General features: G+C 42.3%; 4 protein-coding genes across 8 annotated transcripts; 3 read left to right on the top strand and 1 right to left on the bottom strand.

Moving 5' to 3' along the window:
* Positions 1-2,304: 2,304 nt before the first annotated feature.
* sytl1 (synaptotagmin-like 1) lies at positions 2,305-8,851 on the top strand. Its single transcript, XM_076106219.1, has 15 exons — positions 2,305-2,587; positions 2,810-2,936; positions 4,342-4,493; positions 4,603-4,717; positions 4,798-4,855; positions 4,937-4,973; positions 5,057-5,097; positions 5,294-5,410; positions 5,563-5,729; positions 5,826-5,928; positions 6,095-6,256; positions 6,615-6,693; positions 6,775-6,874; positions 7,385-7,590; positions 8,414-8,851. Exons 2-15 carry the CDS (start codon positions 2,812-2,814, stop codon positions 8,554-8,556), a joined length of 1,605 nt encoding a protein of 534 aa, XP_075962334.1. The 5' UTR covers positions 2,305-2,587; positions 2,810-2,811; the 3' UTR covers positions 8,557-8,851.
* Positions 8,852-11,516: 2,665 nt separating this feature from the next.
* Positions 11,517-15,280, top strand: clxn (calaxin). 3 transcript variants are annotated; one of them, XM_076105583.1, is made up of 7 exons: positions 11,517-11,739; positions 12,400-13,811; positions 14,053-14,211; positions 14,368-14,472; positions 14,578-14,726; positions 14,919-15,023; positions 15,122-15,280. In XM_076105583.1, exons 2-7 carry the CDS (start codon positions 13,736-13,738, stop codon positions 15,167-15,169), a joined length of 642 nt encoding a protein of 213 aa, XP_075961698.1. In that variant the 5' UTR covers positions 11,517-11,739; positions 12,400-13,735; the 3' UTR covers positions 15,170-15,280. The 3 variants fall into 3 exon arrangements, 2 of the variants coding, with proteins under 2 accessions (XP_075961698.1, XP_075961697.1); XR_012957614.1 differs by lacking the exons at positions 14,368-14,472; positions 14,919-15,023; positions 15,122-15,280 and having other exon boundaries at positions 12,400-13,236; positions 13,765-13,811; positions 14,589-14,725; XM_076105582.1 differs by lacking the exons at positions 14,053-14,211; positions 14,368-14,472; positions 14,578-14,726; positions 14,919-15,023; positions 15,122-15,280 and having other exon boundaries at positions 12,400-13,566.
* rbm48 (RNA binding motif protein 48) lies at positions 15,188-17,100 on the bottom strand. Of its 2 annotated transcripts, none has more exons than XM_076105580.1 (5): positions 16,967-17,100; positions 16,606-16,796; positions 16,370-16,515; positions 15,522-16,135; positions 15,188-15,407 (listed from the first exon to the last, which is right to left on the bottom strand). In XM_076105580.1, the coding sequence occupies exons 1-5, from the start codon at positions 17,093-17,095 to the stop codon at positions 15,345-15,347; spliced, it is 1,143 nt and encodes a 380-aa protein (XP_075961695.1). In that variant the 5' UTR covers positions 17,096-17,100; the 3' UTR covers positions 15,188-15,344. The 2 variants fall into 2 exon arrangements, with proteins under 2 accessions (XP_075961695.1, XP_075961696.1); XM_076105581.1 differs by having other exon boundaries at positions 16,606-16,777; positions 16,967-17,096.
* Positions 17,101-17,219: 119 nt separating this feature from the next.
* On the top strand, positions 17,220-26,519 carry pex1 (peroxisomal biogenesis factor 1). Of its 2 annotated transcripts, XM_076105579.1 has the most exons (25): positions 17,220-17,269; positions 17,384-17,422; positions 18,342-18,488; positions 18,651-18,738; positions 18,921-19,035; positions 19,220-19,899; positions 19,992-20,111; positions 20,274-20,394; positions 20,559-20,665; positions 20,832-20,917; positions 21,006-21,138; positions 21,320-21,416; positions 21,765-21,935; positions 22,056-22,210; positions 22,299-22,485; positions 22,638-22,804; positions 23,534-23,668; positions 23,749-23,813; positions 23,949-24,091; positions 24,261-24,364; positions 24,501-24,677; positions 24,872-25,114; positions 25,479-25,670; positions 25,812-25,942; positions 26,253-26,519. In XM_076105579.1, the coding sequence occupies exons 4-25, from the start codon at positions 18,718-18,720 to the stop codon at positions 26,335-26,337; spliced, it is 3,435 nt and encodes a 1,144-aa protein (XP_075961694.1). In that variant the 5' UTR covers positions 17,220-17,269; positions 17,384-17,422; positions 18,342-18,488; positions 18,651-18,717; the 3' UTR covers positions 26,338-26,519. The 2 variants fall into 2 exon arrangements, with proteins under 2 accessions (XP_075961694.1, XP_075961693.1); XM_076105578.1 differs by having other exon boundaries at positions 17,242-17,422; positions 18,651-18,734.
* Positions 26,520-26,881: the final 362 nt, after the last annotated feature.

Consider the following 26,881-nt stretch of genomic DNA (forward strand, 5'->3'; position numbering starts at 1 on the left):
GATCAACAGCAGGCGATGTACAGCGGGATTCCCCTTTAACACCCCTCCAGATTGTATTTTGATTCTGATCACGAACCCCATCTGTCCACATCAAAATTATGCCTGTCTTTATACAGAGAGCAGCCACAATGAAGACAAGATGTCTGAAGGGCAAACAGGCGAGGCTGGAGGACAGCAGAGCAGTGACGCATCGAGTTCTGATGGCAAGAGTGTTTTTTCCCCCCCCTGAGGCCCTGTCACTAATTTGTTTGGTCCCCATGTGTACCCCTGCGGTATGGGTGTGTTTATAAGAGGACATGTTTTCTCAGAATATCACATTGTGTAACGAGTGTCTCTGCATGTGCTCACTGTGTTTGTATAGTATTTATATTCTGGAGACATTTTGGCTGTATTCATACAATCAGAGAAATGAGAATCAAAAAGGCTCTCACCTTTGTGACTAAACCCACCATCAATTTTCACCAAAAGAACATGTTGAGCGTTTGTTCTCTTACAAACAACAAGCAACTATCCAGTGAGCTGTTTCAACTGTGTAAATAGTACAGTGTGGTTGTGGGAAAGAGCGATACAATCCCAATGTAGACAGTAGGTCATTACAGTCAAGATCACTTAGACCTTTTTCAAAAATCCTAAAATAAACCAAAATGAGACTCTGAATGACTTTGTTTATCATCTCAGAGGACATGAATGTTTCATGTGGAGCTGCATAACTTTCTAGTGTTTTATTGAAACCAAAAATGTTACTATTTATGTCTATTATATCTTTCATTTATTTACTTGCAGTGAGTTAAATAATTTAACTGTGGACCCTAAGGAAACATCTCTTGGAGATCCCTAGACCCCACCTTTGGGAACATTTATACTAGATTATCTAAGCAATAGTAGATAGCTTGAGCACTTCTCCTCTGATTTGTGAGTGTTTTTGTTTTGACTTGTCAATAGCTCAGAGTCTTTTTTATAAACTCAATTTCATGGAGGAGATTTCTGTTTTGACTGCTCATATTTATATCATATACATAGCAGCTTTAACCCTTTAATAACAGTTCAAAGAGATGTGATGTGACCCTGTTTACTTATGGTAATGCTGGTTAAGTTTAAAATTAACTTTTATTTTTTTGTGATGCCATTCGCGTGAAAATACTTAAATAGGCTGGCAGCCTGAATAAACTAAGAATAAATACTTGTTTCTTTGTGTGTGTGTGCTTTTTTGCATTCAAATGAGGAGTTTGTAATCGGTGTAAGAGATTGTACAGTATATGCTGAGTGCATATTTACCCATACCAGCAAAGTGAGTGAACTGATTCTGCTGTAATTTGGGTGTGACCATACTCAGACAGTCAGTATCCGCTATAAGAATCACCTACTAATCCTTACATGTATGAGTGTCGGTAGGGATCCCAGCATGCCGCAGGGACAGAGAGCTGATGGAGGCCTAGGGGAGCAGCAGGATGGCTGGTTGAATGCACCAAGCGCTGTCTGAGCCAGGACCTACGCAGGCTTGAATAAGCTCACACAAAAAAGTTTCCCAACTGGGCAGTGTGTGGCTGTCATCCAAGTTTGTTGACAAAGGACGGGACTGAATACAGGTCTTTTACACTCTGAATGCACCCTCCCCCAACACACACAAATACATTTCCAACGAGAGAAAGGGAACACACACATTGTCACACTAAAGTTGAGGCAGGCCTCACGTGCTGCTGGCTGTACTCCCTTTAAAACACGCATAGATCTGCGTGATGTGTGCATAAGTGTGTGTGTAGAAGGCTACAGTAGGTGCAGCAGCAGCCTCAGTGTTTGGCCAAATGTGTGTTAAGCAGGTGTGGACAGCTACAAGGAGGAGAACTATTTCCCACCTCCACCCTGCCATTTGGTAAAACATCGGTGTGTGTGCGTGTGAGAGTGTGTGAGTCATATCATACGTTCAAACAAACACACCGTATCAATCTATCAATCTTAAACACACATGCACGCACAGTTTTAAGCTACTTTGTTCCGCCCACTGCTCGCCTCCCAGCTGACTGCAGCCTCTGTGCGGAGTAACCCCGGAGGGCGTGTTCACTCCGTTTACTCTGCACACAGACCTCGAAACACACCGCGCTCTGGACAACTTTTCACTTAACCTTTCACAGACGGAAGTGTCGGAAGAGGCTCTCAAGTAAGGTAAAACAAGTTTGGGCTTCTTTTTTATGTTTCGCTGTGTGTATTTACTGAAAGTGAGACAGGTGAGTGTAACTTGATCCAAAAGGGGAAACGTGGCGACAGGTGTCCTCTCTCTCGCGCTGTTCAGGATGAGGAAACTGCTGTTTTTTTTTTTACAGAAAGTTCATGTAAATGGTCATGACCACAAACGTCAATACAATTTTATTATCACAGCAACTATTTAATCATTGTATATGAGAACATAAATTATTATTATTATGAGAAACCTACACCTTATGTCATCTACTACACACTCTAATAACATAAATTGTATTTTTTCTGTGTTTGTTTAGGTGTCATGCTGTGAAAGCTGTGTTGCACTTTCATATGATCTTGTTTGCCAAACTCACAAGGAGGATCGCATTGCGCATGCGTTAATTACTTTGAGGTAACTTGCCTCAGGGCAGCAGCCACATACACATGTACAGACAAAAATGATCATATTGTGGTGCAGCAGGTTAGTTAATATATAGACGTTTGCTTTCCTCCTTTTTAACATCATTATCCTCCGTGTCAAATCAGTGACATAACTATGATAAAGAGCATATTTAAATGTAATTAGAGATGAATGTCCGTTTGTCTAAGGATTGTGGTTTTGCCTCTCACTCAGGGATGGAGGAGGAGCAGGTTGACTCTTCTCTTGACCTGAGCCACCTGACAGAAGAGGAGCAGTCCACCATCCTGCAGGTCTTACAGCGTGACTTGGATTTGCGTCATCTTGATGAAGGACGTGTAAGGTCAGAGGTGACTGTTTATCCTTTTTAGACCAGTTTTGTCCAGTGATTAGCTCTAACACTCAGACAGGTGACAAATCAAGAAAAAGCTATGTAAACTGTCTCAATGGTATAGATAGACGATATAAATCTCGACACCATTCTTAGTAATATTATTTTTCCTTTATGTTGGTGTTTTTGTGGGTTGAAATCTGGGGACTATTTATCATTTTTATACTTGTGAAACCATTCAGTGACCTCTTGTGCCCTGTGAATGGGGGGCATCGCCATCACATGGAGGATAAAACTCCCATCTAGAAATGTTTCATCGTTGGATGAAGGTGACCTCTCAGAATAACTTTGAATGGATTTGATGCTTCCATTCAAAGGGGACACGTCTGAGTCAAGTGACAGAGCGTGATAGGATAACACCTTAAGTGTATTATCCACTTCACCTGTCAGGAGTTATCAGCATTCTTTGTAATTTCACTAAATTTATTCATGATTTCTTTTAATTTATCTCCTGTCTGTTTGTTTTAGTTTAAAGTAGTAAAAAAAAACCATGTAAGCTGAAATAATGACGGTTTTGATACAGGAAACCTCGGCAATACAAGTCAGGGGTCTCGGTTGCTTTCAAACAAATGACCAGTTAGTCAAGTTAACACAAATCATTTGTTACACTGTGAACGTGGGACTTCTGGGGGGTTCTCAGGGGTCTGGGGCTCAGATGCAGCTGTCTGCTTTGCCTGGTGGGAAATGCAGCCTTGCCTCAGTGAGGGAAGTCAAAGAACTACACAGTGAAATCGATTCTGCCTACGGAGCCGAGCAGCTCCTGCATCTGGGAAATGTTATTGATCGCTGGTCACTACCACATGCTCAGAGAGCCCCATATCTCTGATAATCAACTTGTTGTCTCTTGTTTGTGATGATTGTGTTGATTCATCTTCAAATGGGGGCCTCAGCTGACAACAAAATTGTATTACTAGATTAAACTTTTTTTGTTTTTTGATTCATTGTTTAGTCTCATCACAATTTCCTAGAGTCAGAAATATGGAACAAATGCTCACATTTGAGAAGCTAAATCCAGAGAATGCTTTGCATTTTTGCTTGATAATTGAATTATACAATGAAAAAAATGTTTCCAATGAGTTTTCTGTGAAAATGATAAACGGACTACTTGTTTCAGCTCTTCTATCAGGCTGTCGAACGTATCAAAGAAAAGTGTACATGTTGTTAATGTAAATAGAAACTTTCCAAGCTAAATTTAGTTTTTTTATTAGTAGAGTGGACAGGTCTTTGTATTTAATTTGCATGACAGAAGTGACGACAGTGACTGTTTACTTTTTGTTGGAGGCCGACGTCAGCTGACTTTTGCATATATTAGTTTGTGTTTGTTTGCTGTTTGACTTGGCCCCAATCAACGCTGCAGGGTCCTCCAGGAGACAGAGAGCGATCCGGCACGTTTGCGCATCCTGTCCGGAGCGTGGTTCAGCGACGAGAGCGGCAAACGCCATCGCAACCGGCCGTCGGGCTGCACGCTCGTCCACGCCACCATACGCCACAGGAAGACCAAGAACAGAGGTCAGTTTTTAAGCTACTGCAGTGTTACTCTTACAGGCCTGTGGAGCTGTTTTCTTGCTGTTAGAGGGACATCCCATTGATGGTTCTGTGTGTGTTGCCATGGTAACAGATGTGCCCCTGCCTGGACTATTCGATGGAGAGAGAGCGGAAACCTCCCGGAACAGTAACAGTTCTCCCGAGGCAGAGAGAAGACTGACGGACAGCAAAGAAGAGGAGAGTGGAGGGTTAGTCACAGAAACATCTTCTCACTTTTGTAACATTTGTGTGGAGCTCTGTTTTCCAATATCTTATTTGTGTTTTTCAGGAGTGAAGGAAGTTTTAAACCTGTACCCACACCCAGAAAAAACAGTCCTGCAGCACAGGTCTGTGTGCGCATGCTTGTCTACGTAGTCAATACTTGAAATACAAATCGTCTAATTATTAACAATCATCTTCAATTCCAGGGTCTCCAGCATCCAAATAGTTTCTCTTCATCCAAAGGTATGGAAGTGTGTCTCTCTGTCTCTGTTTTGCCTCTCTCTTACTGTTGTTATTAAGTCATTCTCAATGCATTCGTCTCATAGAGTGCGAAAGGAGAAGTAATGGCCACTCAGAGGAACCTGAGGTGAATTTTTTAAATGTCTAAATCAATCACACATTTTGCCCTTTTTTAATGGTAGAGTGGTTGATGATCGTTAGTGACGCTGTGTGTGTGTGTGTGTGTGTGTGTGTGTGTGTGTGTGTGTGTGTGTGTGTGTGTGTGTGTGTGTGTGTGTGTGTGTGTGTGTGTGTGTGTGCATGCGTGCGTGTGTGTGTTTTAGGAAGACTTTGGCAGTCACAACGGGGACACCGAGTCTCTAAGCAGCTGCCTGACAGAGCTGGAACCAGCCTCTCTGAAATCCGGCAGCTCCACCGGCAGCCTTCTTTCGGGCTACACGGTACAGACACACACACACACACACACACACACACACACAGATTCGTGCAGCCACACACAAGCACTTTTGATTAATTGGCTATCCAGCGACGCAGGATGAGTCAGCTGCAGACAATGTCGTAGGAGCTGATCTCTGTTCTGCGTGTGTTATAGCTCAGTGGAAGCATGATGAGTCTGTTCAGCTCAGGCGATTTTGGAGTGGTGGAGGTGAGGGGCCGTATCCAATTCTCATTGGTTTACGACACCCAGAAGGAGGAGCTGCAAGTCAAAGTGTATCGCTGCGAGGAAATCGCTTCAGCACGCAAGGATCGCTCTGACCCGTAAGTGACAGTGCATGTGTGAATGTGCATCTTGCAGCAACAATGTCACATACAGAATCAGGCAAAAATGTCTATATATGTGTGTGTTTTTCACAGATACGTTAAAACCTATCTCTTGCCGGACAAGTCGAATCACAGTAAGAAGAAAACTGCAGTGAAGAAGAAGACACTAAACCCAGTCTATGATCAGACGCTCCGAGTGAGACACTCTCTCATTTACACTTCACGATAAGTTACAGCCTTCACAGAAATCCCCATATGTCCCAGCGCTCTCTCTCTCATAAGTACATGTTATGCTCTGACCTGCATCTGCCTCTTCCCTCCTTCCATGTGCTGCCTGCCTGATTCTGGCTCTTATTTTGTAGTATAAAGTGCGGGTCGGAGAGCTGCGGAGCCGGACCCTGAACCTGTCGGTGTGGCACGCCGAGCCCCTGGGCAAAAACGTGTTCCTGGGTGAGGTGGAGGTGTCTCTGGGCCTCTGGGACTGGACGTGCTCTCTGCCACAGTGGCAGGACCTGCAACCACGGGTAGGGAAGAGCGGTCGTAGAGGATTTGCCTTCAAATACACAGTCATGTAAAGTAACATGAATTAGCATGCGAGCATGAATCCTCCTTGGCCAATATTTATTATTTAAAATATTTACTCCTCCTATATTTGTTTAGTAGTGTGTGCATGTGTAACATCAGTTCGGCAGCTTTGTTGGGAATACAAGGAGTGTCTTGTGTCTGGAAGAGCTGAAGAGAGAGGAAGACATGCTGTGAATTTCAACTAAGGTTTTATGTAACCGTAATCTTTTCCTGCTTCCACACGTCTGCCTCCCTCTCCCTTGCTTTTTCTTTCCCTCGCTTCCTGTGCCTTGTTCTCTTTTCTCACCCCCATCGCAGATTAATTTGAATCCAGACTCCATTAGCAGCCGTGGGCTCATCTTGCTCTCTATTAAGTTCGTCCCAGACGGATCTGAGGGTGAGCAGAGCACATACATAATAGATAAAAGTTATGTCCCACAGTAATCACGTGTGTCTCATACGTTGTGTGTGTTTTAAGGTGGTGGACTGCCTCTGACAGGAGAGGTTCACATCTGGCTTCGGGAGGCTCAAGGTCTCCTGGCTAACAAAGGGGGGGCAATAGACTCCTTTGTCAGAAGGTGTGTCAGCTCTGCAACATGTTACCTGATATATTGCAATCAGTTATCTATCATGGCAGTTTTTGTAGCAGTTAATTTTGTAGAAAATGATTGGTGGAACAGGACATTCAATTAGTTTGAATTCTCCACCTTCACATGCGTATTTCTGACTATTGACTAAAGGTTTTAACACACATACTGTCCTGCATACTGCAGAAGCATAGCCAATTTTTTCAGTTACACATCTTATCAGCATATATATATATATATATATATATATATATATATATATATATATATATATATATATATATATATATATATATATATATATATATATATATATATATATATATATATATATATATATATATATATATATATATATATATATATATATATATATATATATATATATATATATATATATATATATATATATATATATATATATATATATATATATATATATAACTGAATCCTGGTTCGAACCTGAATTTAATTGTCTCATAATCCTAATCTCCCCTCAAGCTTCATACTCCCAGATGCCAGTCGGCAGAGCGGTCAGAAAACTCGGGTGGTGAAGCGCTCCATCAGCCCGACCTTCAACCACACCATGGTCTACGATGGCTTCCACTCCAGCGACCTGAGAGAGGCATGCGCTGAGCTGACCGTCTGGCACCGCGAAGGGTTGAAGCCGCACGTCCTAGGAGGGATTCGTCTGAGCTGTGGAACTGGTGGGCGTCTTTAAACTAAATGACATCCACATTGATTCACGCTCAAAATCACACAGATGATTTTGTTTCTGCAGATATTGATACCATGTGTGTGGGTGTTAGAGTATCAGCATACGTAAGTGAACATTTTGACAGATTGGTCATTTGCTGGGGCTCTTTCCAGTCTCAGTGAAGCGTTCTGTGATGGATGGCACAATAAGTGACCAGATAGGGGAACAATGCTCCTATCTTTACCTTGTTCTCAAAGTATGGGTGATTAGGGATCGTGTTTGTTCCCCTTTGGAGCCTGGTCTGTACGGTGAATTGTATCTGATCTCTTATCAGGTCACTCTCAGTTCCGGCTGTTGTTGGCAGCGTGCATTTTAAATTAACTTCCTCATGTTTATCTTGGGCTAACTTCTATAAGTCAATACGTGACTGTAGACTCAGTATGACTAAAAGTTTGTACGGTGATGAATACATCTTGAGCATCTCCTGAGCTGTGATCAGAGATTTGATGCTGTCTCATGGGTCCCTTGACATTTCTTAGGCTTCAGCAGTGTCTGTGTCAGGGGATAAGACATTGTGGTGTTTTGGAGTGGTGGGGTGGTGACAGTATTCCCATGCAGTGCTTCACATTGCATTGCATTTTGTCCAGTTGGCATTTCAGGCATTTCAGATGGTCTTGTCATCAGAGCGGGGTCATTTCTAGGTTACCAGTGTTACTGTGTATGCTAAATATGAAGAGATGCACCATTCCTTGGTGTGTGGATTGTGGTGAGGATTTCTGTGGTAATGTCTTTGACATAAATAATGAATATTGGTGTTTTTTTTTTAATGGCAGGTCAGAGTTATGGGGAGGCTGTCAGCTGGATGGACTCCACGGAAGAGGAGGCCGCTGTGTGGACCTCCATGATTGAAAACCCAAACCACTGGGTGGACGCAACACTATCAATCAGAACCAACCTTGCACAGCGGTCCGTGTGACTCAGACACACCTTGCACACAAACACTCCTTCAAATAATCGTTGGACTGAAAGGACACCCTCGGCACATAAGCACATATAACCTCTCTGGCACAATTTCTGTTTTTCAAATACACAATGCACACACACACAAACACAAACAGGAATAAGTAGTGGTGCAGTATTGTGAATTAATGGCGTTGATCATAAATTTAAAATGTTTTATTTGTATGTTTTTGGTTCAGTCTGTTTTATCTGACAAGTGTTGTAATCCATTGTAGTTTATGAATTAAATATCAAACCTGAACTGATGCATCACCCAGTGTTCTTCTTCACTTACCAAATTAAAATTTGATAGATCATTTAAAGAAACCATGTATTTAAGTTTTTCCCCAGACCTGTTAAACTCTTTGGAACATTCCAGAAAAATATACCTCTTCACTTTAACCCACAACAACCTTGTATTCTGATTATTCCGACAGTTGTAATTATTAGATTTTCAGGTGTCATTACTATAATTTGATAGTACAGAAAAGGCCTGCAGTTGCATGTATTCATTTTCCCCTTTTAATGGATTACCTGACTACCACCTTGTGGTCAGATGTTATAATTACTCTAACAACTTTAAAGGCAAATTACAGAAGAGACAATGAAGACTAAGGTCAAGAGCACAAGAAGAGAAGACTACGTCCTGAAATGTAACCTCGCTTTTTAACAACAAAACAAACTGTTCTACACCTCCATCCTCCCATTCATCATTAACAGGCAGTGGAGTACGGCATTTACCAGAAGGGTCTGAACTCCTGTCCGGCAGATGGCGATCTCAACATTCAAGCTTCAACATGGAATGACACCGGAAGTGGAGCCCTTTGAAAATAAAGTGTTTTGGATCTGGCGTTTTAAGGCTTTAACCGTTGTAATTCCTGAATGTACAAGTTACAACTTCTTGACGCTAGACCAGACCATGCTATGCTTATTCAAAGTAATGCTCAGTGTTATGTTAATACATCTTGAGCCATGAGAGATCTGAAACGTTATGTATTTACATCAACACTAAGAGCCTCTAGACCAGGGGTGTCCAAACTTTTTTCAAAGAGGGCCAGATTTGATAATGTGAAAATGCCCAAGGGCCAACAGTCCCTGCTGACATTATTTTAAACAATACAAGTGGCCTTGTAGATAAAACGGGGATGAATTTATATCATTGTATAAAGAGAGTGACATGAGAAGATCAATCTCATGTCTAAGTTAAATCAGCTATAATCACTATTTTAAAGTGATTAGTGACTCGTCTAAAACATTTAAAAAAGGAATAACTTCAATAGAATCATTCTATACACTGTAGCTTCTTTACATTCTATTAGAATGTAAAGAAGTTACATTCTGATACAATGTAGCTTCTTTACATTCTAATAGAATGTAAAGAAGTTACAGTGTTGCCTTTTCTTTTCTTTTCTTCCCACAAGAACGTAATTTTGTCAGGTTGATAAAAAAATGTCACTTTACTTCCTGACATTGTTATTTTACCACAGGGGTGTCCAAACGTTTTTCAAAGAGGGCCAGATTTGATAATGTGAAAATGCCCAAGGGTCAACAGTCCCTGCTGACATTATTTTAAACAATACAAGTAGCCTATACATACAGTGTTATTTAATCATTTTATTTTCAATGACAGCAAATAGCAATGTAACCAAATGTAAGCATTCATGTATGAACAAATCTCAGCAACTATTCTGCCTTTCTTTCACATCTTGAAAGTCAGATAACACAAAGAACAAGCCATCTAAAAGCTAATTACATAGAAACCGATCAATATTCTCACCTCAAGACAATCTTAAATATGACTTGTGAGGGTAATGAAAAGTTGTCTCACATTTAAGTTCAACACACATGAAACAGGCTCACGAAAAACATCAAGTTGTCTCTTAGTATCTGATGATGGCTCTTCAGTGTTACGAGCCAGGCAAACATTAGCAAACTCCGTCTTCTTCTCGGGGCAATTATGTTTTCTGCTATTTTCATAACAGTCTTTGATAAACTTTGTCATGTTTAGCAATTGCCATGGCCACTTGGTAGCTTACTTTGATGATGTTTTCATGTGAAAAGGACCGCTGCTGTGAGGCCACGTTATCTTGGAGTTGCTTCACTTTTCTAGCTCGGTCGCTCTCTGATAGCTTGTTGTAGCATTAGCATGTTTGGTCTCGTAGTGTCTCTTTACATTATATTCCTTAAACAAGGCAACAGTCTCATGACTAATTAGGCAGACACAGTTGTTTCAGTTTTCGGTGAAAAAAATATTGCGATCTCCACCTCTCCTGGAAGCGGCGGCCCTCATTATCGACTTTCCTTTTTTTTACTTGCCGTAACATGACAGTTCAAGGGTCAGAGCCAATTTCAAACAGCCAGACAGTTACAGAGTGGTGCTGCCACCATGAGGTAAAAAGAGGAATTGCATGTTGAATTTGTATGATTTATTTATTCCGTGTTGACTGTGCTGGCGAGCCATAAATAATGCATTTTAAGACAGAAGGTGCGGGCCATATAAAATCTGACCTCGGGCCGTGATTGGCCCGCGGGCCGGACTTTGGACATGCTCTAGGGAGAGAATGATCCGTTCTTGATCGTAGAGGGACCGCTCAATGTGCCCGATAAAGGGTCACTCTTCGGATCCTGTATTTTTATTTGCTGATTTTATTGTTATTTTCTAATTTGAGTTAACCAGAACACTGTAAATGAAGTGGCAATTAATGTGGAGCCTTTGCCTTGCAGTTGCTTACTTTACCCAGTCAGTTACGTGGTTATAGCTATGCATCTATCTTATAAAATGACATAATCAATAACCATATAGACAACAGATTCCCTGTGAACTGTTTGAAGCCACAGGATTTTCCAAACTGTCGCGCAATACTACTTTTATTTTGTGATCGTAGCCGGATGTAGTCACCTCCTAATTCTGCGTTACCACTTTGAGTTTGACACAGAAGCCGACACAGTCTGCGGTCGTCGGTGAGCGTTGAAAGTTGATAAAAAATGTCCCAGATGCAGCTGTTGAGGTTGTTCATCAGTGAGCGGCTGAGTGCGGCCGCGGAGGAGATCTTCGCTGCGGTGCAGAGGACGGTGACCGAGCGCGAGGAAGAAGCTGCTCGCTCAGAACGAGACGCTGACCAACGTGGACTTAAACAAGAAGTGCATGTGCACAATGACGGTTTGTTTGTTTTCCTTCATTTGTCACGTCCTGAAGCAGTATTAAAATGTCTCTTTACAGAGCTCTCACGGAGTCCCAGTGCATATGTGAAAGGAGCGTTTAGCTATGTGCACCTGGTAAACTGAGTGTAGGCTAAATCCAACAATAGAGCAGTGTAATGTTAAATCAGAGGACAAAGTCTGGCCAAGTTATCGCGAGTTTCTGAGAAAGAAACATGTTCGGTTCAATGAACTTTGACATTGCAGTTAGTAAAGGGTCATAATGTGTTTTACTGCAGTGGAGTTCAAAAGGCTTTGTCCATTACCAAAACATGTTTACCTTTATCAAAGACAAATAAACAATGCACTCATAATTTCAGCAATTTAGAACCCATTCAAAACAAAGAGAGCTGAGAGAAATGAGGGGAGAGATGGGGGATTGTAGGCAACAAATGCCTCTGCACAAACTCAATCCGGGGTCGTTGCGATTGCATGGTCAGCATCTTAAGCCCCTCGGCCATCAGGATGCCGACCCAAACATTAAGTTAAAGACTCTATAAAAGTATAGAGTCTTGGAGGTGGACTCCCTCTCTAGCTTATCTCTCTTTTATGCAAATCAGACTTGATGATAAAATGCTAAAAGTGAAAGGTGGCAACGTTCTCACCTTTTCCTCTTCCACAGACGCCCCACAGATCTTTGTCTGTGCACATGAGCAGAAACACTTCGAGCAGCAGTGGAGTCCTGAGAGCTGCCACAACAACCCCAGTGTGGACCAGGATGACACCGGCCTGCTGGCCCCAGAGCCTCCAGCAATCAAACAGGAACAGCCGTGGAGCAGTCCGGATATGGAGGACGCTGACACCAGCACTGGGAAAGTGACGCCCACTTACATGACAAGTTGCATTTACTCAGACATGACTGAGTTACAAACTCATGACACAGGAAATGAAGACAGAAAGCCTGTATCGGTTGAGGGAACTGCTCAGTCGAGCAGTGAATATTGGACTCTTTTGCCAGATTGTTCTGTGAGTCTGAACAACATGGGGCCTGAGTTGGGTTTAGCCACGCAGACGGACTACAGTATCGGTAAAGTCCACACGCAGAGCCCCACAGGGAGAAAGCAGCTGACTAAAAGTTGCGAACCACACAGCCCAACTCCACCAAATAAAGAGACAAAGAGCAGCAGCAAATCCTACCGCTGTCGTTTCTGTGGCAAAGAATTCAGCCACAGCGCACATCTGGCCACACACGCACAAATCCACACCAGTGAGAAACTGTTCATCTGTGAGGTGTGTGGTAAAGAGTTTCGACACGGCAACAGTGTGAACGTGCACATGAGGATTCACACGGCGGAGAAGCCATACCGTTGCAGGATTTGTGGGAAAGAGTTCCGCCACGTGGGCAACTTGAACGTACATACGAGAATCCATACGGGAGAGAAACCTCACACATGCACAGTGTGCGGGAAGAAGTTCAGTCGAAATAATTTGATGACAAAACACATGGCTGTACACACAGGTGAAAGGAGTTTGAACACGAAGAGTGTCTTGAGAAGAGGTTCAGTTGGCCTGACTTCATGAGAGTTGAGCACTGGTGGAATATCCAGTTTTCTGTGGGACAAAGGACAAATCTGTCCTTGGAAAAGCACATAATGAGTTACAATTAAAAGCTGTGATTCATCTTACCTTATCAATACCTTTTGTAGATGAATCATTGTACATTGATAATAGTATAATAGTTAAAGCATCAAATGATCTAACATCTAAACATCCTGGTTACTGTAGCCCAAAGATCAGTATAAGAAGTAACCGATCAGACCTTGTTAATAAACTTTTATCCTGATTAAAATGGTAATTTTATTTCCATTCTCTAATGCTGAACTACAGACTTCACCTACAAACTCGTTCTGCTCAGTGAACTTCTTTTCTTTACTAAAACAAGATATATTTTTTTCTCATTTCACGCTTTTGACTTGGAATGTTATGTCGTGTGGTTGCCTGGTGACGGATTGTAAACAATGTCGAAAATGTCTTCCGTGAAGAGAAGGTTGATCAAAACCCTCGCCGAAACCATCTCCAAACAAGTGGAGCACTGTGAGTATTCAGCTCAGACTTACGAACCGAACAAGTTCTCTTCATATTGTAAAGCGGTGCGCCTCCCGCCGGTACGGGCTGCGGCCGGTAGGAGAGGTGCGACGGCAGTTGCCGGTTTTTTAAGCCTTTTGTTTTTCATATTTTTAATTCACGCAATCGGCTACCATGCAACTATAACAAAGTGCCACACAGCTTATGAAATAACATGTGAAATGTCAGCCACTATTTTCAATGATTCCAGTCAATAAAGCAGAGGTGGAGTGTCTTATCCACGCCTTTAACGTGCTTCTGAGTGAGCCGACTGTTCCCGGAAGAGCAGTGACCGGCCTGGACAGAGGGAAGTTCAGGAGCATGCTGCAGAACACCTTCGGCATAACCGACGACATTGTGATGGATAGAGGTAATCCGTCTGTTTCACATTGATATTATATATTACAAGTGTACAGAATGACACATATTTCATAATTGGATAACCACCAGTGGTTTGGATGCAGAGTATTGTGATTGTTTGATAACCTGACCGTGTTCTGAGTGTTTGAGATGATCTGTTCCCCAGTCTTCTGGACATTTGACAAAGACAACGACAGCCTTATCAGTATGAAAGAATGGATTGAGGGACTGTCTGTTTTCCTCCGAGGGACCTTGGATGAACAAATAAAATGTAAGCTCTCAACCTTCGTGCTCTGACTCACACACTTGCATAACAAAATCTTGAGTTGCAAGCTTTTATTTCAGGTAATAACTCTTCTCTTTTTGCATGGCTCAGACTGCTTCCAGGTGTATGACTTGAACGACGATGGCGACATCTCCAGAGAGGAGATGTATCACATGCTGAAGGACTGCCTCCCCGGACTGTCCTCTGAGGAACGTGAGGAAGGAGTCAAAGACTTGGTGGAGATCACGCTCAAGAAGATGGTGAGGGGATGAATGCTGCTGGCCTGTTGGTTAAAATATACCTTGATTTACCTCTACATATGTTCTCTGCTCCTTCAAAAGGATGTCAAAGTTTTGTGTTTCAGAGGGTGAAAAGTAGAAACAATCTGAGATTCACATATCTGACTAATTTATGTACACAATTGGCTACAAACACATTTTATATTTTCGAAGGACCATAACCATGATGGCAGACTGTCTCTAACTGACTTTGAACAGTCAGTTAGAGAGGAGAATCTACTACTTGAGGCTTTTGGAACTTGCCTCCCTGACGTCACGGTAATCACAAATTAAAGTAGTAAATTAGTAAATAAATTAAGTAATTTCTACGTCAGAAATTCTTAATCTTGCACTCTTTTCCCCCCCCCTGTTTTCAGAGAATTGAGACATTTGAGCAGCATGTATTTCAAGAACTGAAACAATGAAGGAATCACATTCATGTGCTATTTCAGAAATATATATTCTTTAATAAAAATGTAATAGCTGTTTGAATTGTGGTGCAACATTTGTAAATAAAAGCAATCTGCCAAGGGAAACGGTTTGAATTGTAATTTTCCAAAAGAATCTCCAGAAATTCCAGCATTAAGGCAGCTCGTTGGATCAAATCCGACGACGTGGTTTCAGCTTTTTCTCTACTGGTTTAAGGCCAGGAACGGATTCCACCTGAGAACAAAGACAAAATGTATTTTACTGACACAAATAAAGGAATTAAAGCTACAGTGAAGAATTAGTTTTATTCTGACTTTCATTAAAAAAAGAAATCTGACTATAGGATACCTTATTCATCGTGTTCCTGATCAGGCTTACAGTTGTGTTTAGTGACTCATCCTCCATGTCCAGTTTGGGAGGTTCCGGTAGCTTTGGCCCAATAAGTGTCTCATTGTTTCTAGTAACATCAGTCGGTGAGTGCTCCGCTGCAGCTTCCATCTTGCGTTTCCTGTTCTCCAAGTATGTGGTTCTTGGGACAAATCTGGCTACTGTAGAAGACCGACTTGAGGTCAGTCTGCGTTCTGTGTCTCTATCTGAAGAGGTTTGGCCGGAGCTTGAACTGGGCCCTTGCTGCTGTTTTGTGTCAATGACGGCATTATGTAATGTCCCCATTTTGTCTTCTGTCGGTATAGTCCCATGTTGATTTTTATGCCAGTAGTAATGGTATTCCTGGGGAGGTAATGGCAGGAGAGGAAAGTCTGAATAGTGGCTGATGTTTGACTTCTTCTCTGAATTATCATTGTCGGAGGTTTTATCACGTCTGGGGATGACCGTCTCTGATGTGGTGGCTGTGTTTGATGATCTGGTCTCCTTGTTTACTGTCTCCTTGTTTACTGTCTCCTTGTTTACGGCCTCCTTGTTTACGGCCTCCTTGTTTACGGCCTCCTGTTTCCTTTCTCTTGCTTTGAAACAATATAAGAGAAAAAAAAAAACACAGTTCAAGTTCATGTTTGTCATTCCAACTATAAAGACAAAATAAAACATTTAAATAAAAGATCTGAGTTATTTCAAATAAAAGTGCATTAAAAGTAGTAGAACATGATACTAAGTATATGTACAATGTATCTACCAATATCACATCAGTTTATTGGTGTTTTCTGTAAGTGCATACATCTATACATGATGTTAAATTGTACCTTTATTCTGAACAGCCCTGATAACATATCTCCTCCTGTCTTGAAGCTTCAGCCTGGTGTCTTCCATAGTCTCATATTCTGGGACGTAGCACACATGCAGCACACCACCGTAAAAACTCTTCTCATCCATGCGTCGTTTGGCTGCTCTGAAACAGACAGTTTAAAGTTATTTAGCCAGTCTATTCAACTTTTCCAGTACAGTATAATGAACACGGTACGTTAGTAACACGCTGTACCTGGCGCTGGTGAGTTTCTGGAACTTAACAAGGTAGACCTCCGTGAATTCCTCAGCAGGGTACTCGTCCAGGGGCCTGTACTCCTCCACAGCTCCGTACAGGGCACACAGTTGGATCAGCTCTGTCATCACCCCGATGGCTGGGACCCCTTGGACCATCAGGTAACACGACTCTAAATTGATGGTGTACACCTTATGATGCACAAGACAAATATGATGACCTATACTCGACAATGAGCCACACTAGAATATGTCTGTATTGTCTATAACGACGTTACCTTCAAGATAAGAGTCGCAGGCTGCAGCGTCTCTTATCTTCAGATTTATGTTTTTTTAATAACTTATATCGAGCTAATTCTTACCTTAACCGCTTTGTCTCTTCTTCCATCTCTATATTTAGGTCGAGAAATGCATATCTTCTGCTGTTCGTGGTGTTTATAAACATCTGGGACGCGCCAACAGTCTGAACTGTTCTTGCCAGGTGCCGCCATGTTTATGGAAATACATTTCCGGTTGACACACTTTCAAAATAAAAGCTCGTTCTCTTTCGAATACTCACGCATCGACTGCGTGCTCGTGTTTAATTATCTTATTTTGAAACGTGCTCGAAATCAGCTGCTTTGGTCTAACGTTAGCGAGGCGCAGGGAGCACATCGATCGGCTAGGTTTGTTGCACATTAAACGTCAGCAGAGTAACCTGTGTGAAAATAATGTTTAGTAATCAGGGCATTCAACCCGTAACTGTTGTTTTTAACAACACAAAAAACTGCTTTCTTCAGCTCTCCTCGATATTGATATCGCATCTTTCCCTGCACGAGGTAAGTTAACTTAGCTAGCTACCTGGCTGTCAGTTTCAGCTAGCTAGCTAGCACTTATCAGTAGTGGAAGTTTAGTTTGCTGAAACAATATTCAAGCAAAAAATATAGGCCTGTGTTTGAAAGCGGTGTTTCTTGCGTGAGTGAACGTGTGCTTTTGTGTTTCCTTTATTTATTAATTTAACGTTACTGAATTAACGCTTCTGTTTAAGTTTACTTTTGCTCTGCCAAAGACATCTTCTGAGAGACCGTTCAGAGTATTGGATATATACGTAACGATTACATAGACAGAATAAATGTATCCGTCAACATTAACATAAAGAAAGAGTTGAGTGTTGTCAGCAGTAGCAATGGGATATTTAATCCACGTGGTTTCTCCTTGGGTTTAATAACAATTGAGGTAATAATAACATCAATAAGCAGATAGAAAATACATTTTCACTATTACATTTTGACCCAACCATTTTAGTAGTAGTTCCCTTGCATTCTCACTTGGTGGTGACAAAACTTAACATTTTTTGGTGGCACAGGCGAGTGGGTAAATACCAGAGCATTCTTATAAATGACTGCATGGTTTTGTAACATGGTGGTCAAGTAACACCTGACCATCCAAAGACCACTATCTTTCAGAGGGGGATGTGTGATATAATGTGAATGAGTGGACATGAGAGAGCTTGCATGACAATTGTACAAGCCTTCCTCCTGTTTTGTTTGGCTGGGTGGTGTGGAGAATCATAGGCTCAGCCCTCCTCTTCATCTTTACACAGGTATCAAACTTGTGCTAGCTCTGTAATTGAAGCTGTGTAGAACGACTCAAATGAGCAGAAAAGCAGGACGATTATGATGCAGTCGTTTAATAGATAAAGTGTCACGGCAATCCAAAAAATACAACAGCAAAAACTTTGTGTGTGTCTCTGGTCAGAACCAGGCTTTGGAGTTGTCCTGGGGCCATGGATCTCCGGTGTTCCTCAGCTGGACTCAAAACAGAACCTCCTGCAGCCTGGACAGCCATAAAGTGGAGCTGTGTCGACAGCTGGGAGAGAAGCTTGGCCTGAGCGACGGAGAGCAGGTACGGCTTCACAATGAACATTTTGTTTGTTCTGTGCTCTGTTTCCCAACTATAATCTCTACGTGACACATGCTGGCAGTCTTTTGACAGCTTAATATAATTGTCAGGTCTGTCTAGGCCGACTAGGTGTTTGTGACTGAGTTGTTGTGTCATTTCACTCAGGGCTTCCTGAGACCATGTCACCAGGTCTCATCAGTGCATCAAGTGTTTGTGGAGCCACTGTCATCTGATGACTGGGAAATCTTGGTGGGTGAGCAGCATAGGGACTTAATTAGTCACCCAATGTCTTCATGGTGAAAAAATATACTATATGTATAAATGTTTTTTCTGACAATCGTCCCACGAGAAAATGACACATCAGGGATAGGCTTGCAACCCAGATTCACATTAAACAATATTTAACTGTCTGTTTTTGGTGACTGTCACCCTCAGGAGCTTCACAGTGCTGCACTGGAGCAGCAGCTGTTGGATCAGATCAGAGTTGTTTTTCAAGATGCTGTGTTTCCTGTGTGGGTGGACAGCCACACTGTCATCTACATCCAAATAGGTCAGAATTATTCCAATAATTACTACCTTTTGTTACTAAATAATCCGAAGACGACGTGGTTTCAACTAGTTGAGCCGACCTATTAAAACGTTTGTTCAGCTCCTTTTTGTTTACATTTCATACGTTGTTCTTTACCGGGGACAGTATTCATAACGCAGTATGATCTGTTCTTAACTCTGTGCAGCATCGCTTTCGCCATCTGTGCCTTATGGTCGCTTGGAGCAGTTCACAGAACTAGTTGTCTCTCCTAAGAACCGCGCTGGAATTGGCCACCTCAATGATTCTCCAGTGAGAAACATCAAGAAACAAGATTTTCACAGACAGCAGAATATGGATCTTTCAAACCCCTCAGGACCGTCATTAGAAGGTACCGCCCCTGTCCCTCAAATCCACCAGTGGGGTGGCATAGCTGACCTGAAGAGCCTGCTCCGCTATATGATAAAAGGTACTTATGACCCGGTTAAAGAGCTACCACCTTTACCTGACGTCCCCGTCCTCTTCACTGACTCTATCTACAGAGTGTGCGGTGCACCTCCAGACTCCCTTTGCACTATAAGCCATATTGCAACTGCCGCTATTCATTTACTTCCTTGGAGCCAGGGGTTGAATGCTGGGCCAACTGGAGGTCAGTCACCGGTGACTTATGGCCTGCTCTCCAAAGTTCTCTCTCCTAAAGAATCAAGGGACAGAGCCAAGCAGGCTATGGAGAAAAAGAAGAATGCAGGTGTTGGTAAAGTTGCTGGAGGAGAGGAGGTGAAAGAAGAGGAAGCTACGGTGGTCAGGGTGGTGTGTCATGATACTGAGAAGCTGACACGCAAGGGAAGAAGTCACAGCAAGGGAGAGATCCATAGTGGAAGAGTGTGGGTGAGTTTACTCGCTGTTCATTTATGACTATGGTACTTTAACTGTAGCTCAGTCCTCTGCTTCTTTATCTCATATAGTTATTGTGTTTTCAGATCCCACAGCCCCTGGCCTTCAGGTTGAATATCACCCCACATTCAACAGTTAGAATTAAGCCAGTCAAATCATCTATCAAAGTAGCCTCCTCTATTCGTCTACAGCCTCTCACACCACTGGTGAGTGCTGAAGTAACCATATGTGACTACAGTATGGAGTTAGAGATTTTCATTTGATTTATTCAACTATTAGTCCTCAAAATGGTAAATTGTCAAAGCCACATGTAATTGAATCTTCCTCTCTCCCTTCTGTCCATGTGATATTTGACATTTTCTCTCCAGTTCGAAGAGGACGATGAAGAGATCCAAACAGCTTTCCTCGGTTGGCTACACACTCAGAGTCATGAACCTTTAGCCTGTCTGACTGCACGGTCTGGCACCATCCTCCTACATGGAACTGATGGTGATTAATTTGTTCTCCTCTTTTACGGGTTATTGTTAATCCACCAATGGCACTTCTATAAAAATGACCGATCAACTGAAGACCAAAAATCCCATAATACACACATTAAAGTTACAATACTTTCAGCTGCATTCACTGTTCTCCCTTTTTCTTCTTATTTATAGCAAAGTTAGAGTTTGCCTTAACTGTACTGAAACCGGAACCAGCGAGTGACCCTCCAGGCCAGCTGTTTTTACTAGCAACAGCTGTTATCCAGAAGGAAAACATACAGGTACAAGCATGCATGTCATGTAAATTGCCCGTTAGTGTTCTGTAATAACAACATATTTCTGCGTGCAGTTTGTGCTCTGCATAGTTTCATGCAGGTGATTGATAAAAAAACAGAATATCTCAAAACGTCTTGGTTTCAAAAAGCTCACACTACGTGTCCCCTACAGGTTGACAGAGAGCCAGCGACATTGCCAGCTGTGAATTCTACAACTGAAACGCCCGACCCGGAGCTTCCCTCCCTCAGTATTCTAGGGTAAGTTTGTAGCTGTCTGCTCGCCCATGTGTGGTTTAAAGAAGGATCTCTCTGCATCTCTCACTCCACTAACTTCATCTTTTCCCAGTGGGATCCATGAGCTTAGTAGGACTGGTTCTGACTTCATCTCCCACAGCCTTCTGGGTAGTCCCCTCTCAAGAGAGCTTGGTACAACTGGACGGGGACTCCAGGGAGGAGCTCTACTCATCACTGGTGCTAAGGTATCTGTTAATATAACTGCTCACAGCACTGATGGTTCCACACATTACGGAGAGTGAATTTAAATATCTACAATGATTTTGAAGTGCTGATCAGACAGACTTACTTTACTTCATCTCTATCCCTAACAATGTTCTTTTGTATACTATGTAACATATACTATGTTATTATACACCCTCACAGGGAAGTGGAAAGAGCACTCTATCCCGAGCCCTTTGTAGAAAAGCTAGAGAAGATCTGGATGCACATGTTGAGCTGGTGGACTGCAAAAAACTACAAGGTAGATACTTTGTATCAAATACATCTAGTTGAACGTATTTATCATGGACTAAACGGACTGGTAATGTACGTATGTGCAAGATTAATACTCTGCAATACAAACACTTCATACTTATGTGCAACAATGTGTATTCTATTGTATTTTTAGATTATTTTTTCTTTGCGATTTACTTATTTATTATACCTTTTACTGTTTGACTATTTATTGTACTTGTTTTTATTTTCTTGTTTTGTTTTTTACTGTCGTCTCTTGTTGCACTGTCCACTTTGCTGCTGTAATCCGGCTGTGGGACTAATAGAGGATTATCTTATCTCTTATCTAATTGGGGTTTGTTTTTTTTCTTCTCAGGCAAAAGGGCAGAAACAGTGCGACAGATGCTGCAGGATATTTTTGAACAGGCGGAGTGGATGCAGCCATCAGTTGTTCTACTGGATGACCTGGACCATATGACTGGGGCACCAACCTCACCAGAGCATGAGCATGGCGCTGAGGCGCTGCTGCAACAGCACATTGCACAGAGTAAACCATGAATTCTTTATTTTGTATTTGTGTGTGGGGGGAGATGTCTGTGGTCATGTATGTTCACAGGTAGTTGTTATCACAGGCCTTGATGCTGATTCCTCTTGTTTGTGGCTGCAGGTCTGAAGGATGTCGTGGATGAGGTAACGGCTCACTCCAGTCTGGTGTGTCTGATCATCACCAGCCAGAGTGAGCATTCCCTCCACCCCTCCCTGACCGAGATGCAGGGTTCCCACTTCATCCAGGGCTTTGCACACATCCAGCCATCAGACCAGGTCGACACACACACACACACACACACACACACACACACACGTAAACAAAATAAAAACCAACAGCTTTCTTGTTTGCTATTGTTTGTAGGCTCAAAGAGCTGAAATCCTGCACTGCCTGATACTCAGAAAAACCAGCATATCTGGTGAGACCCTCCAGACTCTAGACCTGGCAGCTGTTGCCACGGAGACGGAGGGATACACGCCCCAAGACCTTTTGCTGCTGTTGGAGCGGGCGGTCCATGCCAACACTGTACAAGGAGGACACAGTGACCAGGGTACCAAAGATTTTGGTTACACTCAAGTTATACAACTCATAATTTATTCCATGTTGTTTATTTAAAGTTGACTTTCAGGTTCTTTAAGTCCTTTGCTTCATGTCTCTAATCAAGCTAATGCTTAAGTTCATTGTGTGCTCCGTATCCCTCAGGTGCGTGTCTGTCGTGGAGGGACTTTGCGCAGGCTCTCAAGGGATTCACGCCTCCCTCGCTGTGGGGTGTAGACCTCCACACCCCGAGTGGAGTTGGGCTGGAGAGGGTGGGGGGGCTGAGGGAAGTGCGACAGCAACTAATGGATACCATACTGCTCCCCGCTAAGGTCAGCGTCAGCATGAGTAATCACAAGACATACGGGCGTGTTTTCAGTCAGATGGAAGCACCACTGTGTCATACAGGAGGAACAGAAGTGAAATACAATAAATGTGATGACAATCCATTTATCATTTATTACCATTTCAACACCATAATTGCTCTATTGATTGTTGCAACAATAAGCCAGAAAGTCTCAACACAAGTGGGAGTAATAATACCACTAATAGTAAATGCAGACTAATTGATTTTAATCAAACATCTCTACCAGAACAATAAACGTGTAAACCTTTTCCTTTATTTATAAGATTTATGATAGAAAGAGGTGATAAATGAGTCTTTGAGTTCCAACACCATTTCCTGTTATTTTTATTATGTTTTTGTTATTTCCACTTTATGTACAGTTATTAGAAAACAAGCAAGTCTGTCTCGGGAGTAGATGGTTTTGATTTGATCAGCTCTCATCGTCTTAAATCTCTCTGCTGCTATTTTGTTTGTTCCAAACCAGGAGCAGGTCATGGGAATGAAACGTTCACTTTATACAGTAGATACCTCAAAGTTAGTGATATAAAATTGGCATATTCACTGTTAAGTGTACTTTATAGCATTATATTATGACAACCCTTGATTCATGTTATATTGGCTTGATAATATGATAATGACAGCAATAACTTTTAAGTATAAAATACAAAAGAAATGTAAATCATTGGTAATTGATTGAGTGTTTGGTGTGTTGCAGTATCCAATCCTGTTCTCCAATCTTCCGATCCGCCATCGCTCAGGAATATTGCTGTATGGAGCTCCTGGTACAGGGAAGACCCTGTTGGCCAGGGCCATGGCCAAAGACAGTGGTATGAACTTCATCAGCATCAAGGTAGGCTGGGCTTTGATGCAGTCTTTCCTAATCAGAGCAACCTGTATCCTCACTGACGCAGGCTGTTTACCTCCCTCTAGGGACCTGAACTTCTTAGTAAGTACATTGGAGCTAGTGAGCAGGGAGTCCGTGATGTCTTCCAGAGGTTAGTCAACATGGTCACTTCGTCAACTTCTCATGACTCCAGCAGTTGCTAGATATGACGAGTCACATCCAATATTTATAGTAATTGTAAGCTCCACTAACAGTTATTCACCGAGATTCCTCTTGTTTGCTCCAGGGCGCAAGCTGCCAAGCCATGCATTCTGTTCTTCGATGAGTTTGACTCTCTGGCTCCTAGAAGGGGCCATGACAGCACAGGTGTAACCGACCGTGTGGTTAACCAGCTCCTCACCCAGCTGGATGGGGTGGAGGGACTGCAGGGTAGGTCATACAGCAGTATACGACCAATAGTGAGTTCTGTATATTGACAATACATTTTGTAGAGATAAGGGCTACTACCGGTATATCGTTACACCCCTAGCGTACAGGTTTACTAGGTAACTATTGCTTTAATTTACCGCTGATATTTTTTTCATGTTTGTATTTGTAGGTGTATATGTGCTTGCAGCCACCAGCCGTCCAGATCTGATTGACCCGGCCCTGCTGAGACCTGGACGACTGGACAAGTCCCTCTACTGCCCCCCCCCTGACCTGGTCTGTTGCAATGAAATCAACCACTTCTAATTGCCACGTTGTAACATAATAACACTGCACTGTAGACAAGGGGTAAGAAACTCAGTGTTTATTCAAGACATGTCCTTGTTAGTAAATCCAACTGTTACATTTCCAGGAAGCTCGTGTAGAGATCCTGAAGGCTCTGAGCGTCGGCATCTCCCTGGCCGCTGACGTGGACTTCGAGCAGCTGGCAGCAGTAACGGAGCAGTTCACCGGGGCAGACCTGAAGGCCCTGCTCTACAATGCACAGCTGGAAGCCGTCCACAACAGCATGGGCTCCAGCTCACCACATGTAGGTCTACTGTACTTAACAGACAAGTCATTGAAGAGCTCATAAGCATACATTTAAGCTGTCTTGAGCTGCAATAACACAGTGAAGCCACTTTGCTAGTCCATATGTTTTTTTTTTTGTTTTTTTTAAGAACTGCAAAGCCTTGTGTACTTTTGAATCTAACCTTTGGCCTTCTGTTTCTGGGCGATAATCAGGAGCTGGCCTCCGGCTCAGACAGCGACATGAGCCTGTCCTCCATGATGTTCCCGAACAACAGCAGTGGCTCAGATGATTCGGTTGGGGAGGGGGACCCAGGTGTGGGGCTGGACCAGTCCATGATCCTCCTGGAGCCCAGTGACCTTCAAGCAGAAGACGAACCACATCATGGCAATGTTTGGAGACTCTACTTTGGAAGCTCATACGAGTCAGAGTTGGAGAATTCACCGATTTCAGGACTGGTGAGCAGTGCTGGCAACACATCTTTCTATTATTTAACTCCATTTAATAATTCAATGATAGGTTCACAGATTTCATCGTGGAATATATTTTCCAAGCTGAGATGTTGTCTGGCAATTTAACAACTTATGTAAAGGAATAGTTCAACGTTTTTGGGAAATACACTTATTTGCTTCCCATCCAAGAGTGAGATGAAAGCAGTATCAGTATCATGTCTGTGCATTCACTAAACATTTACAAAATTCTGTCCTGTCTGTATGTGTATACATTCACACAGGCCTCGTAATCATGTTATGCAGTGGTGCTTTTCAGTGCTTTCTCTCATGATTTGTGGGTGTGTCCATTTTCTCTCGCCTCCCTTGACAGAACTCTCGCTGCGTCTCTGGACCAAACTCCGTGACCCATGACTTAAGGGCATCAGGTCGGGAACCTGGACGCTCACTCACCCCTGCCTACATGTCCTCCCTCCAGAGCGGGTACAAAGATCTTGGCCCGGAGCAGCTGGAACGCCTACAACAAGACATTAACAACATCAAGAACAACTGCAGGAGAGCCAACGTGGGTGACAACGATGCTTTCTATATGCTTCAATACTGCAGTCTTCAGTAACATACACTTAAATCTAGTTAATTCTACTCATAGCAATTGTATCAACCAGTGTTGTCAGATTGCAGGATAACTCTTGTACTTTGGCTGCAGGATGCCTGTGTCCGGGTGCATTCAGTCTCCAGCCAGCCAGGCCTGCTTCTGTGTCGGACTCATGTGAACTCCGCCTTGGCTGTGACCAGACCGTCTCTCAGCAAAGCCGACTGCAACAGATACGCAAAACTGTAAGTACGAGGATACCAGTTTGGACTGCACTGCAACGGTCACAGCAATACAACACCACTGTAACAGAAACTGTTTGCTCTACCGGAAGTGAATACATCGTTTTTCAATTGGCTATGGAATTTATCACGCATATTATGAACCCTTTAGAAACGTGTGTTATGAAGCTGTTGTCAAGTAGCTGCAACAGAGGAATATGAATGAATACCTCATTTGATACTTTTATTTTGGTTTATTTGGTATTTGATGGGAACTTTTAACTATTGTAAGATATACATATCATGAACTAACTGTTTAAATTCATCTTTTTAGATATGATGCCTTCGACACTGCAGAAGATGGAAAATCTCTTCACTCAGCCAAATTAAAACCTGGACAACGTGTGACTTTAGCTTGATCAGACATGCTAGTTTTACACTCCTAATTTGATGATTTAATAATTCAATAGCTCTAGAGCTTTGAAGAAGATGTAAATTAATATATTTCCTACTGACTTGGTTCTGAGTGAGACAGTTCTCTACTTTTAATGTAATCACTGTATATATGTAATTGTTAAAATAAAATTGTTGTACAAATCTTGCCAGCATTACTTAATTAACACTGATTATGAAACATTTTTATAATTTCTTTCATGACAATTCACTCTATAGGCTAGTATGCAATAAACAAGTCATAGTATAGTCTGCCATGAAAATAGCATATAAAAAGACACGGTATCCGTCATCGTCCGCTTATCCAGGGTCGGGCCAGGAGGCTATTCCTGACGACCCTAAAGGGAGGCAAAAAATAGTCATTTCATTTATTTTATGTTGACAGTAAGCATAGTATATAGAATGTCAATATACAGTAGTTAAAAAAAGTGATGATTGTATGTTGACGTAAAACAAATCAAGAAAGTCAAAATAGCAAAAATTGATACTATAGAATGTCAGAAAGTCATA

Source organism: Anarhichas minor, unplaced genomic scaffold (genome assembly GCF_050575085.1).
Source record: "Anarhichas minor isolate MPS153535 unplaced genomic scaffold, ASM5057508v1 ptg000033l, whole genome shotgun sequence".
NCBI lineage: Eukaryota > Metazoa > Chordata > Actinopteri > Perciformes > Anarhichadidae > Anarhichas > Anarhichas minor.

Bases quoted from the DNA above. Each gene is read 5' to 3' on its own strand.
- sytl1 (XM_076106219.1), top strand. From the start codon at position 2,812: ATGGAGGAGGAGCAGGTTGACTCTTCTCTTGACCTGAGCCACCTGACA. The intron at 5,411-5,562 runs GTACAGACACAC...CGTGTGTTATAG, and splicing joins GCCTTCTTTCGGGCTACACG to CTCAGTGGAAGCATGATGAG. The intron at 6,694-6,774 runs GTGAGCAGAGCA...GTGTGTTTTAAG, and splicing joins CGTCCCAGACGGATCTGAGG to GTGGTGGACTGCCTCTGACA.
- clxn (XM_076105582.1), top strand. From the start codon at position 11,565: ATGTCCCAGATGCAGCTGTTGAGGTTGTTCATCAGTGAGCGGCTGAGT. The intron at 11,740-12,399 runs GTTTGTTTGTTT...CCTCTTCCACAG, and splicing joins AGTGCATGTGCACAATGACG to ACGCCCCACAGATCTTTGTC.
- rbm48 (XM_076105580.1), bottom strand. From the start codon at position 17,095: ATGGCGGCACCTGGCAAGAACAGTTCAGACTGTTGGCGCGTCCCAGAT. The intron at 16,797-16,966 runs GTAAGAATTAGC...GTGCATCATAAG, and splicing joins GAAGAGACAAAGCGGTTAAG to GTGTACACCATCAATTTAGA. The intron at 16,136-16,369 runs GTACAATTTAAC...ATTGTTTCAAAG, and splicing joins CAGGGCTGTTCAGAATAAAG to CAAGAGAAAGGAAACAGGAG.
- pex1 (XM_076105578.1), top strand. From the start codon at position 17,315: ATGTTTAGTAATCAGGGCATTCAACCCGTAACTGTTGTTTTTAACAAC. The intron at 19,036-19,219 runs GTCAGAATTATT...AACTCTGTGCAG, and splicing joins TGTCATCTACATCCAAATAG to CATCGCTTTCGCCATCTGTG. The intron at 22,486-22,637 runs GTACCAAAGATT...CGTATCCCTCAG, and splicing joins AGGAGGACACAGTGACCAGG to GTGCGTGTCTGTCGTGGAGG.